Source organism: Dendrobates tinctorius, unplaced genomic scaffold (genome assembly GCF_039654945.1).
Source record: "Dendrobates tinctorius isolate UK_male_01 unplaced genomic scaffold, ASM3965494v1 ptg000314l, whole genome shotgun sequence".
NCBI lineage: Eukaryota > Metazoa > Chordata > Amphibia > Anura > Dendrobatidae > Dendrobates > Dendrobates tinctorius.
Window position 1 is genome coordinate 3,374,636 of NW_027361981.1, and position 14,131 is coordinate 3,388,766.

The following is a 14,131-nucleotide window of genomic DNA, read 5'->3' on the forward strand; positions in this document are numbered from 1 at the left end:
ACTGGCCACACGGGGGTTAAAGGCATATACTTAGGACCCATCTTCAGCCCGTAATCCAGGGGAAGACAATCAAGAGACAGGGATGCCCCTAAGGGCAGGACACTGGTATAGTCGCTGGAGATGTGTGAGAAGACAGACACCGCTTCCCCTTCTTCAGAGATGTCATCACCCCTTGACTCGACGACTAGCAGACCAGATGAAGAAGGAGATCTTGCTGACTGTCTCTGATGCAAGGGAACCAGACACCTGTTGTCACTTGATTGTTTCAAGCGCAGTGCCGTGCTAGGTTTCCAGACATAAATGGGCATAAGGATCTCAGGTTCAGAATGACCATTGGGCATACCAGTCAATAAGTGGAAGATGAAATTCTTCATGTATAAAGCTCTGACCTGGAGCTGTAGTTGTCCCTGCAGGACTAGGCTGCCCACACCGGCTTCGGGAGCTGTACGACAGAGACCACACACTGACTCCGTATGGCTGGCGGTTTATACACACCAAAGCTCCCAGAAGGCAGAAAAACAGTCCTAGCTTTTAATGGAGAGGGAGTGCTCACGCCAAAGGCCGCCTCTCCTACAGGCCCAGGATTTTGGAGCATTGGCTTTGCAGGGCAGAGACCGTCAGGATGTTCCTTCTCAGGACTGGACTCTGGTGACAACCTTGCCAGCCCCTTTTTCTTAGACCTCTTGGATCTTGCACGGGGGACTGTGGAACAGGTGGGTCATGGACGGTCACAGACGGAAGAGATGATTCACCCACAGGTTCCTCTTGTCTGGTCTGTCTCTGGAAGCTTGGAGGGGAAGACTTTTCCGGAGCAGCTGGTCGAGGCATGTCAAAGACTTTACGGAAGGCCACCAGGAAGGCCCCCCAGGCTCATGACGACAGGGTCCCTTGCTTGCCAGAAGAGACAGATCCATGTTAAAGCATCTCCTGCTAGGTAGGACATGAGGTATCCCACCTTGGCCTGGTGAAAGGGGAAACAAGCTGCATTCTGCAGGATGTAGTGCAGGCACTTTTTCAGGAACCTTTGGCACTCAGTGGGATTCCCAAAGAACCCAGGTGGGTCTGCTGGGTCATGCTCTTCATAGGCCAGGAGCTGATTGTAGAGGGCATTGGAGACAATGATGGGTTCAGAAGTCTCAACAATCGGAACCACGCAGGGTGGAACAAATTCTTCCAGATGCTCATGCTGGCAGGAAACAAGTTCATGACGCTTTGCAAGCGGAAGGACATGGGACTCAGCGGGGACCATGGCCTGTGCAAACTGTCACGCTCGCACCTTGGCTGATTGGCGCGAGCGGGGGGGTTTGTGGCCCCACTGAGCCACAAACCAGACTACCCTGGATGGGGCGTGACTACGACAGCTACCTCGGTCTTCACTGGAGCCTCTGATGGTGAGGTCAGGCTTGTGTGGCAGATAGCTGTCGGATGCCACTCCAGGGTGGTGTCTGGCTGTGGCTGCTGATTCCACTTGGGGACAAGTCACTTGGATTGATAGAAACTACAGACAGGCAGGCAGGTAGGCACGACAGGCACGGAGGAGACACTGGGCAAGCAGGCGTGGCTTAGAGACACAGGGCAAGCGGGCACGGCTTGGAGACACAGGGCAAGTGGGCACGGCTTGGAGACACAGGGCAAGCGGGCACGGCTTGGAGACACAGGGCAAGCGGGCACGGCTTGGAGACAGGGCAAGCGGGCACGGCTTGAGACACAGGACAGGCGGGCACGGTTTGAGACACTGGACAGGCGGGCACGGCTCGAGACACTGGACAGGTAGGTGTGGTGTGCGAAGGAACAGGTAGGGTCCTGTACACACAGCAGGAGCGGGTACTGGCTGGAAGGAATGGAATATGGAGGAACAGGTAGGGTCCTGTTCAAATAGGAGGTGCAGGTACAGGTACGGATAGGAGAGTGGAATATGAAAAAGCAGGAGTGTGGAGTAGGCGGAGCCGCAGGAGTGCTGAGTAGGCAGAGCTTGCAAGATTGCAATGTAGGTGGAGCTTGCAAGAGTGCAAGGTAGGCGGAGCTTGCAAGAGTGCAAGGTACAGAAAGGGAGGACACAGGGAAAGACACAGCAGGAAAAGGAACCACGGACAAGGAGACTGACAGACAGAGGTAAGACAGAGTTCAGACAGAGACACAGTACAAGACAAGCTACAGGGACCGAAGGATACAGGGACCAGGATATTCTGCCTCCTGGAGGGCGAGCAAAGAAGTACCAGGCAAGTACTCAGACAAAGCTAGGACAAGACAGAGACCAGGATATTCGCCTCCTGGCGGGCAACCAAAGTGTACAAGACAAAGCTAGGAGTAAGCCTCTCAGAGAAGGCAAGACATAGGACAGGGCCTGGCTTCCTCAGCAGCAAGGAGCTCACTGAGTTTGAGACATTGCACAGGCAAGGGTTACGGGGTGTGGCGGAACTAAATAGTCAAGGGCTCTAGGTGATTGGTCAGGACAGATTACACAGGAGCACCCTTACTGCATAAGAACCAGAGAGTTCTGGCGCCGCGCCCCTACACACACATAGCTTGGAAGCATACAGGAGAGCAGAGGTACAGAGCATGGAGCACAGGGCTGGCAGCAGACAGAATTCACAGCATGGCTTGAAGCAGAAAGTAAGTTGGTGTGCGGGGAATGGGAGGCCATGCAGTGAGGCCAGCAGGGTTGTTACACACTGTAAGTCCCCCCTCTGGCCTCCTCTCTGGTCACTGTTTGTGGCTCCGGCTCTCTGACGCTCCCACAGTCTCCTGCTCCGTCTCTGCCGTTCTGCTGACTGACTCTCCTGCGCGTTCCCTGCCCCTTTTATACTCGCCCCTCCCCCTGCTGTTCTGTCCCTCTCAACCATCCACCTTCCTCCTCTGCCCCCCGGGTACAGTTCCCTTAGGAACCTAGATGGCGGTCCCCTAGGTTCTGGCCTGGACACTTTGCGGGGGCCCTCCTTCCCACACACATGCAGGATGTTTAAGCACAGTCCTGCATGGTGCATGTCTGAAGCTCCTCATCACCACTTCCTGGACCTCCTCTTCATTATCATTGACAGAAGAGGTTTCTCTGTGTGTGCAGAGTGGCTGCACAGTGTCCATATCAAGGAGGAAGAAAAGGAAGAGGTGGGCCTGGTATGTAGTAGGAATGAGAGGAAGCCAGGAAAGGGGAGATGGGTGAAACTAGTGAGGAGAGGGTAGAAACTACTGAGGAGTGGGAGATGGGAGAAACTAATGAGGAGAGGAAAGAAGGGAGAAACAACTGAGGAGAGGAGATAAACAGTACTGGTGAGAGGGGATGAGAGAGGAGTGGAGTAACATTCCTAAGGAGAAGGGAGAAATCTTGCAGCACTTTCCCCTGTACGACTGATATTCACACACAGGAGCCCCCTCCCTCCTGTAATGCTCCCAGCAGCTCAGAAGTGGGGACGGGGAGGTGTGCAGGGCTGACAAGAAGGCTCACACCGCTTCTGGTTACTAACTACATGACTCCCACCTTTTCCTGTCCTCTGATGAAATAAAGAGTATATACCGCATTTGTATGGCATCTGTGTATAGTGTGTGTGCAGGTCGTGTGTTGTAATGTGTGTATTGTGTGTGTGCTCATGCATATATCATGTATGTATAAGTATGTCCTCTTCTGAATTTCATGATGGCGATTCAGACCCTCTGCATCACGCTGGTCTCTCTGTGAGCCAATGTAAGTCTTTGAAGCCTCATTCGGACCCGCCATAGAGTTTCATTCTAAAAGTCAATTCTGGGATACAGAGTGCAGCATGATGGAGAGTCTGCAGAAGGGTGATGTTGCTGAGAAGGAATGGAACGGTGCTAGATATTGGGGAAGATGACAGTAGGTCTATAGTAATACACTAATTATGCAAATTGTCTCTTCAGAGAGGAAGAGGACTAGAACTCTAGTGCCACCTATTGGAGGTAGCAATCCTAAAAGTCAATGTTGACCCTTTAACGAGCCTACTTACATGACTTAGGATAAAAGCCAAGCCAGAATCTCCATTTGCAGACACTGTGTTTCGGGGTACTGCCCCTCATCAGTGCAAAGTGGGAGATCTGGTTTGGCTGTGAGAGAGGCGTCTGACCGATATCCAAGAAGTATCATTTCTCCTTGCGGAGAATGACATGCTAAGCATAGTAATACAGTGACAGTACACTACATGCTTAAGGGAAAAAAGTTATTGGGAGGCTTCTTTAAAGGGGTTTTCCTGTCTAGCTTGGCGTATATCAGACTGCACTCGGATGACATCCGAGTACAGTCCAATGTTTTCCAGCACCCATTGACTTGAATGGGTAAGATCCGTGTGACAAATGCTGCCAATCGCAGCATGCTGTGATTTCTTTCTCGTGACGAGTGGGCAAGAGAAAAAAAAAAAATCGCTGATTTGCACTGCTTCATTGAGTAACACAGTGCAACGATAGATTTTGTCGCATTCAACTCCTCCATATTATATGCCAGTGTGAGTGAGCCCTTAATCCCTATCTATTTGATGCCATAATCTAAACTATTTTCCAATATACTTGCATTAACAATTCCATGTCCTTCCCTCACCACATTACTACACTATCTATATGCTTTTCAAAAAAATTTTTTTCACTTCATTTTTGATGACGCTTTGTTTGACAATCCCTGTGCTTGCTGGGATGCTCAAACAAAGAGTCACCTTGGGCCAGAGGCTGCGGTCACTCTGCCACCTTTGTCCTGTCCTTGAAGCGAAGTGTCATCAAAAACCTCACTTTCTGCCACTGGGCTAGTCCCTGCACGCTGTGCAATGTGCACAGTGACAGCTCACTCTCTGTTGTCAGCTCAAATCAGCATTAACGAGCCAGCAACAGAGTGGAGTCAGAATACACGGAATGTAGAGACCAGTGATGTCACTGACACCACTCTATTGCTGGCTCGTTCCTAGTTACTATTGATCTGAGCCGACAACAGGGTGTGTGCTGTCATTGTGCACATCGTGTAGGGACCAGACCTGCCCCTGAAATGAGGTTCACTGATGACGCTTTATTTCAGCGAGAGGGCAGGGGCTGTAGCAGTGACCGCAGCCTCTGATCCTTGATGATGCTTTGTCTGAGAATCCCAGTATGCACTGGGAATCTCAAAAAAAACATAATCTGAAAGGAAGTAGGGGAAAATAAAGAAAAGCAGTTTGATATTGTAGTTAGGAAACGGAAGTGAATTTTTTAGGAAAGTAGAAGAGAAAATAATTTACATTATGGCACTAAATAGATAGAGAATTAGGATAAAAATTAATTTGCCTTCGTCTTAGGACCACCCCTTTAACCATTTAAATGTCAATCATGAAATGGCGTTCATGGGAAGCTGATGAGTTACTATTGCAGTGGGTCGGGCCGCTGAAGGCCCCCTTGACTGCCAATTTATTCCTCTGAAGTTCAGCTGCAGGCAGAGCTTCATAGATTCTATATAATACAATACTGAGGTGTTGTAATATATAGTATAAAAATCCCTTTCAAAAGTAAAGAAATTATTTTTACTAAACATGTTTGGTATTCTCATGGTCAAAAAAGTATGATCTATCAAAATCTAAAATGTATTTAAAACCTTGCAGAAAAGGGAAAAAATGCATTCAAAGTATAATATATACACCAAAACTGTTACTGTGCAGGACAACACTATGTCACATTTTTTCTTCATCTGGCATAGTGTAGACATTGGGGAAAAAGTGGGGAATGTGCTCTGGAAGTGGTGCTCTAGATAATTGTATGTTATTTTCTGCAGAGATGCATCCTGGCTGGAAGATGCGGTATTATTTGGTCACTATGTCGTGGTAATATGTGGTCTGGTTATGGTGTGGCAGCATTTCTCTCTTGTATGTGGTATTATTCGGTCACTATGTGATGTAATATGTGGTCTGGTTATGGTGTGGCAGCATTTCTCCCTTGTATGTGGTATTATTTGGTCACTATGTGGTAGTAATATATGGTCTAGTTATGGTGTGGCAGCATTTCTCCCTTGTATGTAGTATTATTCGGTCACTATGTGGTAGTAATATATGGTCTGGTTATGGTGTGGCAGCATTTCTCCCTTGTATGTAGTATTATTCGGTCACTATGTGGTGGTAATATGTGGTCTGGTTATGGTGTGGCAGCATTTCTCCCTTGTATGTGGTATTATTCGGTCACTATGTGGTAGTAATATATGGTCTAGTTATGGTGTGGCAGCATTTCTCCCTTGTATGTAGTATTATTCGGTCACTATGTGGTGGTAATATGTGGTCTGGTTATGGTGTGGCAGCATTTCTCCCTTGTATGTGGTATTATTCGGTCACTATGTGGTGGTAATATGTGGTTCTGCCATGGTTATTTGTCGCTTGTATGTGGTATTATTGGTCATTTTAGAAAAAGGTATGCGACACATTGCCTTAAAAAATAAATAAATACAAATATACCTGAAAAGAGTATTGGATAGTTAAAGAAATTTAGATTAGGGGCCGACCAAAATAGTCTGGTGGCAGACTTAAAAAAACTTTTGGTCAAAACAAAAGCTTCTGGCTATGTATGTGATTTGGTGTTATATGGGAACTGTTAATGCGTGATTGGTGAGGACATGGTGCAGAAGTGGAGTTTTTCCTACAGTAGGGGGTGGGACTATGGAAAGTTGAGTGGTGAAGTCTCAAAGGAGCCTGAAAATTTTGCCAGTAATGGGGACCCGAAATTCCCAGTGGCCTCCCTGCTTACATTAGTAGCACCACTCCAGCGCTGCAATAAAGAAAACTGGTGGAGTGGTGCTTTTACGGTGGCCATATTATTTGTTCCCCAGTTACATATGTATTTACAATTTAGACATATGGATAATTTACACTACATTCAATGGTTTCATTTTAAGGGAGAGAAGAGCTGTGTAAATCTCCTAAATCCAGCAGGAGCAGATGATTGATGGCAGGACTGAGCTGCTGCAGGATTTGTGTATGTAGAGACCATAAAAGCCCAGGCCTGCCTAGGTTTATGAGCTGACTCGGTGATGCCAGACACTTGTTGCAGCCATTCAGGTGCACTGCCTGCCTAATGCTTCTCCCATCATCCCTGGCTGTGGCACTGCAGACAATGCCAGGCCTGCACACAGGAGGGCACCTCTTCAGCCTGTCCCTCTTGTGGGCTGCAGCAGTGAGTGCCTGGCTCTGTGTGAGCATGTAATGAGGCATGTGATTGCTGCCTCTGCTCCAGGAGGAGGTGGCTTCAGGATTTGCATGGGCTGAAGGCAAAAAGCTGCAACAGTCTGATTATTTTTAGCTGGTGTGTGGTACAGATCACGTTGCATAGAGCAGGGAATTGCTTGTCTCTTGCCCTGGGAGCTGGAGGAGACTGTGGATCCCTGTTCCCTCCTGTGATAGATCATCTACCTACAGAGGAAGGCACCCAGCTGCCTGGACATGGCCAGCCCTGCACTAGATCTAGAGGACATCTCCCAGCCACAGGAATCCCCTCCTGATGCTGCCTGTAGAGAAGCCCAGAAGTGGATTGAGGTAAAGCATTGGAAGTTTGCACAATCTACCCCTGATGCTGCCATGTAGGAGACAATGCCATTGTTGTTTATTGTGTTCTTTACATTGTTCCTCCTTTCTGTAAACATCCTTCTGCTGGAGGAAGGCAGCGTGCCCACTGTCCCCAGAGGTGCTCCTGGCTGCCTCTCCCTGTACCTGTGTAGTGTTTGGCTATGGAGGTGTGCTGACAGCCCTCCAGCTATTTGCAGCAGTCCATTGGTAAAGGATGGAGGAGCTATTGTGTATCCAGTAGCTGGGAGACAGGCAGAGGGATCCTGTATATTTTTTTTTTCCAGCTACTGTTATTGTTGCAGGTGAACTGCTACATTTTGCACATGACTCTTCTAAGTCTCATATCCTTATCCTGTGTCCTGTTTATTTTATCAGATGCTCAGGTGCCTATTGTGCTTCGCTGAGTCTGTGCATGGTGGCCATGCATGGCATACTGATACATAGTGACCATGCATGGCATACTGATACATAGTGACCATGCATGGCATAGTGACCAGGCACAGCCTACAGTCTGCTGCTAGTCACATAACCAGTTATTGATGATATTCAAGTGTCTTATTCCCCTTGCATATAAATGGCTGTGCTGTGGGGACCGCATACCTGCTGTGGCTGCAACCTTCTAGCTGTCAGCTCTTGAACACAGAGCCATATTCATCTGTGTTTAGAATGGGAGACCAGGGGAAAAAAGAGGGGGCACAGACGCTTCCTGGATGGAAAGACCCTGTTAGCCCTCTCAGTTTTTCTTTCTCTACAGTTTGCCTGATGCTTCTTCCACTTGTCAGGCATTCATGCCAGCAAGTGACTTTTATACAGGGCTAAAAAAAAATGGGATGGTATGGTTATGGGGAAAAAGAAGCTTTTTATGGGCCAAACAACCTAAGCATTATTGTGTGATTGATTGCAATGTCTGTTGTTCACTGGGACTCTGAAAGGACTGCAGAACTTTCCATTGCATTGCTACTGTGAGGCAGCTCAAGCTTCAGGCCCTTCGTGGGTCTGAATTGTTTCTTTTGTGAGGACGCAGGCGGAATGCAGATTTTGTTTTTCGACCTCCCTTTGGATTTGGTGTAGTGCTTGGATTCATAGACATTCATGTGTGATCCGACAGTGGACTGTAGTAACTCGCTTTTTTTTTATTCCTTACTGTCATGTAAAGGTTTATAATATGTAATAAATGTATACAACAAGATTAGTTATGCATTGTATTGTCATGAGATAACAGAAGAGTGCTAATGGCGGTCAACTGAACAGAGACCATAAATGATTCTTCTGTCAGATTTGTTGCTGGGACTTCTGGTATTTACCAGCTACAGGTTGCAAAGAGCACAAGCTAGTGGTGACCTTTCTGCAAGTAGTATATACACCTGGCTGTGGTACCAGTCTAGTTCACATTGCGGTGTAAACTCCAAGATTTGAAGCTGTGTCCAATCAATAGTCACTCCTAATGTTTAAGTAGATGTTTACGGCAAGGTTATGGGGCCTCCATGCCTATAAAGAATCCGCTTATTAGTATCTTTTAGTACTTAGTATAAGTGTAATAGACATTGTGCTCCAATGTAAGGGGAATCTGCCTTGATGAAAAATTGTGTAACAGTAGTGCAAACCTACCTGTAGGTTTGTTCTGTTACCTTGGTAGAGAGTCGATGCGGATAACCATATATTTTTATCCCAGTAGGTGTGGTATAAAGTGTGTATTTGCTTGCTAAAAGACCCTAAAGACCATGTTATTTAATGATAGACCTTGGACAGGTCATCTGAGGCGTGCATGAGTTGTACAGATCACTGCAAAAAACTTTAGTTTATTCCCGTCTCTATGAAGTGCCACTTTCTAGGAAGGAATCTTCTAAAGTTCCCAAGTAGAAATGGATACTGAGACATGGTAAAATATTTTAGTTTGCCCATTAGTGTAAGAAAGTGTCTTGTTCGTGAATCCTAAGATTACTAAGCTACGCTGGGATCACATTGTTTTTACATGTGATCCATTTGACAGATCGGACTCGCTTGACCTTCTTTTGCCAAATCGTTATAGAGATTGCTGCCATAATCTGGCTGCACAAAACACTAAGCAGATCAAGGGTTTGGTGCATGCAAACTGCTAGTTTCTGAAGATCCTGAGAGAGAAGCCTAATCTGACTCAAGTAGTATATATGTATCCAGAGCTCCACATTGAGGCTACGTTCACATGGGGCAAATACACTACAGATTTTTTTGCCAGGATTCTGTAAGTGGAAAATCTGCGGTACCAGCAAAGTGGGTGAGATTTTACCAAATTTCATCCACCTGCTGTTAAAAATATCCATTGTTAATCCAAATGGAAATTGACCTATGTAATTTACGGTGTTGTGTCGGGCTCGCTTCAAACATCCGCTTAAAAAAAAAACAAAAAACAAGTAAGACCGTCTGTTTTTACTATCTGTGTGGTTTTCTGTTGGCTGCCCATGTGTACCATCCGTGTGTGACATGTACCGTAATAGAAATTGCAGATTTTTAGGTGTTAATGATGAGCAAAGATAGTTTCTATTGTTTTGTTTTTGACATCTGTATTTGCATATCCACAAATTAAAATGTAGATGATCAAATACCTTCTCTCAGGTTAATAATGGCGATGTATCCATAAAAACTGGATGTTATATGGATGATCCATAAGGGATACAATTTTTTTTAATTTTAGCCCCCTTTTCAATATACAGACACTTGGGGTCCGATTCATAGAGACTGGTGTTGTTCACGCCAGTCTTGATGGAGGGATGTGCTGAAGTCCGACGCTACTGATTCACGTAGTAGTGCACGCCTCGTCATGAATCTGGAGTATCTGACAAGTGGGGTGCACTATGCCCGAATTCTCACTCCAGTAGGTACAGACTGGGCTGAAATTCGTCCCTGGTATTTAAGATTACACAGGCCCATGCTGTCCCCATCCCCAAGCACCAGATTGGGTATATTAATACTAATATTACACTGGATGGAGCTAAGCGAGATTTGCTACAAGACCAATATTTCTAATGATACCCGTGGCCTGCTTGGTGCTCTGTCACAACTCGTAACACTATGGGTCTTTTGAGAACACTGATTCTGCTAACAACGTAGCAGACAAGGAAGCCCATGACCAGACAGGCCCAATTTCCAGATGGCCAGTCCGGCCCTGCACTCCAGTCAGGTTCACAGCGCGTCATGAATTTGACAGCTGTGGTATCATGCCCCAGTCCCTCTTCAGCTCTGCCTATTCAGGAGAAATGCATGTTTTTTCTTAATATGTAAATGAGCGGCTAAGATCTATGGGCAGGACACTGAGCACATGAGAATATGCTTCCAGAGATTATTGTAAATGATAGGAGGTGTTGCCAGTGTAAGACATGTAGAGCAGGAGAGGAGACTGTCAGTCATTACATGTCTCACACTGGTAACGCCTCCAATAATCTCTGAAGGCAGATTTTCAGAAAGATCTATGTCCGGCCCATAGATCTTACCAGCTCATTTACATATAAGAAAAACATGGATTTCTCTTTAAGAAAACGTCGGTTCGCAGACATAAAAGTATCATTTTATTCCGTTTCCTATTACCTACATGCCCATATAGATGGTTTAAGAGGGACGATCCTCCTGACAAATTTGCTTTGAATCCTCATCTTGGCAAAAACTGAAATTTTGCAATTATCTCTTGAATTTCAGAATCATAAATGAACATGGACTTTTTGTTTGCCCCCACCGTGTGTGTGTCTATATAGATAGATAGATAATCTCTACCTCTCTCTGTCCCTAACATCCCTTGCTCCGAGTGAAAAGCAGCCAAAAGTAGATGACCCTGGTTAGCTGTGTGAGGAGTCACAGGTGACGTAGCAGAGTTTCACTTTGCTATATTTGTGATCGGCCCGCTGGTGTCCAGGGCTGGAAATAGTGTCCGTTCTCACTGTAAGACATCACTTGGGCAGTGTGGTGTCAGACAGAATGTTCCTGTATTATTTTTGGGTTCCTTTCTAACCACAGTAGAGGAATGTGGTGAGTGAAGCAGGAGTCACTCTCTTGACCTTTTTTTTTTTTTTTCTTTATAATTTTAGTATAAAACTGCAGTTCTTGGATTCCTGGAAGGTTTCATGTTATGGGAGCTGTTCTCATCCGTCAGCTTGTCGAAAGCTCTAACCATGGTTTCTCCATTTCCAGGAAAGCCTACTAGTACTAGGTGCCAGTGTGAACTTCCACAGGATTGCCACTCGGCATTGTCCACACGGGACTGATGTAGTGGATTTTCCACAGCAAATTTGGGTGCAGAAAATCCCTGCATGTTAACTTGGAAGCAGTAATAATGGCCATACCTGGTAATGCCAGATCTCATGCCCAACGTATCCCAGTGACTTCTAAATGTCGTCTTGTCAGCAGAAAATGACTGTTTACACCATGCACAAACACTTGGTGCACCCTGGGTGTGGCCGAGCACTTCAGTGCACTTTCTCACCTACTTTTTTCTAATTTTATATCTGCCCTCCTCTGACTCTTGTAAAGCCGCAGCTGTCAATCAATGAAGAGGGGGACATTGGGAGAAGGAAAATAAGTAGGTGGGAAAGTGCACAGAACCGCTCAGCCATGTGCTTGGTTTGAAATAGGGATTTGTCAGGTTTCTGCTGGCAGTTTGGCAATTTTGACAGCTACTCTTGCCATCAGAGCGGAAACCAATGCTGTGATTCATTATGGTGTTGTGTACCCCAGCAAAATCAATAAGAGGCATGTGTCTCTTTAATTTGGCAATTTTTTTAAATTGCTGAGCTCCACTGCCAAAAATGTGTGACAGGCAGGTTGTGCAATAACTTGCGCTAGTCGTGAAGCTATGATAACCTTGCTGGTGCACTTGGCCATGTCCAGTACTGCCAGCTCCGCTCACTAGTCTATGCCAAAAGGTGCAGTTTCAAATTGCACAAAAGTTTGTGACATTTTAAGCAACATTATGCCAGAATTCTGGAGAAAACTGTTTGGAAAATCGGCCCTATAACTCCCAGTATGTAAGAAAGATGCATATCGTAGTTTGACTGTTCATCTGAAACAGAAAAATGTAAGGTTCTAGTATGAATATCCGCTGCTGTATGCTCAGCATCCCACTATATACCAAGCCTGCTGCCGTAAGATTCGCCTCTTGGGCCTCACTCAGACATCAGCTTTTTCACACATTCAGTATTTGGTCGGTATTTTACCTCAGTATTTGTGAGCCAAAACCAGGAGAGGAAAAGTGTAATAGAAACCCGTCCCCACTCCTGCATTTATCACCCACTCCTGGTTTTGGCTTACACATACTGAGGTAAAATACTGAGCGTGTGAATGTGGCCTAAGAGGAAAAACTGACATCAGCGACTTCGATCACCGTTTAGTCCTAGTTTCATCAGTTTTTCTCATATGTTGGGAAAAATGAACAAACATTCTTTACCTCATGTCTCAGTCTATGTAAATTGGAACACACTCGGGTGGCATCCAAGTGCTCTGTGATTTCCCTACCCCCCCCACAGACACACAAATTTTCATTGACTTTTTTGATCCGACATGCAGATCAAAATCAAACAAGTCTCTGCAGGAAATCAGCTATGTGAATGACCCCATTCACTATTATAGGTACAAGTGCTCTCCATGAAAAACCGAGATGGCACTCGTACTCAAAAAAACGGACGTCTGAATGAGCTCTTAATGAGACTGCTGCAACTTACAACTACTGTGACCACATCCAGGGCCGGTGTCACCACCTGAAACACCTATATAAGTGTCGGGGTCGTGAGCAAATGGGGGACACTTTCTGGAGACACCGGCATGCTATAGGGCCCATGAGTCAGGGGGACCCAGTGCCAGGGCGGGCGCTGCCACTGCCCCCATTCTCCATCGTACTTGCAGCTCCCGTCTCTTCTGCGTCATCTGACTCTGTGATGTCACTGCAGCACACTGTTTGCACTGAGCAGTGCAGAGGGTTAAAAGACGGCTGAGGAGACCGGAACATCCGCTAGCAAGGAAAGAGGAGAGGTGAGTATTTTTATTTAATTTTTTTATGTATGAAGCATTATATGGGACCCATTATACTGTATGGAGCACTATATAGGTCCCATTATACTGTAATGGTTAACTATGTGGTGCCCATAATATTGTATGGAGGGCTATGTGGTGCCCATAATATTGTATGGAGGGCTATGTGGTGCCCATAATACTGTATGGAGGACTATGTGGTGCCCATAATACTGTATGGAGGACTATGTGGTGCCCATAATATTGTATGGAGGGCTATGTGGTGCCCATAATACTGTATGGAGGACTATGTGGTGCCCATAATACTGTATGGAGGACTATGTGGTGCCCATAATATTGTATGGAGGGCTATGTGGTGCCCATAATACAGTATGGAGGGCTATGTGGTGCCCATAATATTGTATGGAGGGCTATGTGATGTCCATAATATTGTATGGAGGGCTATGTGGTGCCCATAATACAGTATGGAGGGCTATGTGGTGCCCATAATATTGTATGGAGGGCTATGTGGTGCCCATAATATTGTATGGAGGGCTATGTGGTGCCCATAATACTGTATGGAGGACTATCCTGTCAGGCCTAAAATGAAAAGTCTGCAGTCACTCTGGAGGGATTCGCCGGTTTCTGACCTA

At 46.1% G+C, this 14,131-nt stretch overlaps 1 protein-coding gene across 1 annotated transcript in view; it reads left to right on the forward strand.

Annotated features, from left to right (window-relative positions):
• Window positions 1-7,119: 7,119 nt before the first annotated feature.
• Window positions 7,120-14,131, forward strand: part of LIMCH1 (LIM and calponin homology domains 1) — a 428,272-nt gene continuing 421,260 nt past the window's right edge. The window contains exon 1 of the mRNA XM_073561147.1: window positions 7,120-7,478. Coding sequence (XP_073417248.1) covers window positions 7,386-7,478 — 93 coding nt within the window. The 5' untranslated portion in view covers window positions 7,120-7,385. The remainder of the gene's footprint in view (window positions 7,479-14,131) is intronic.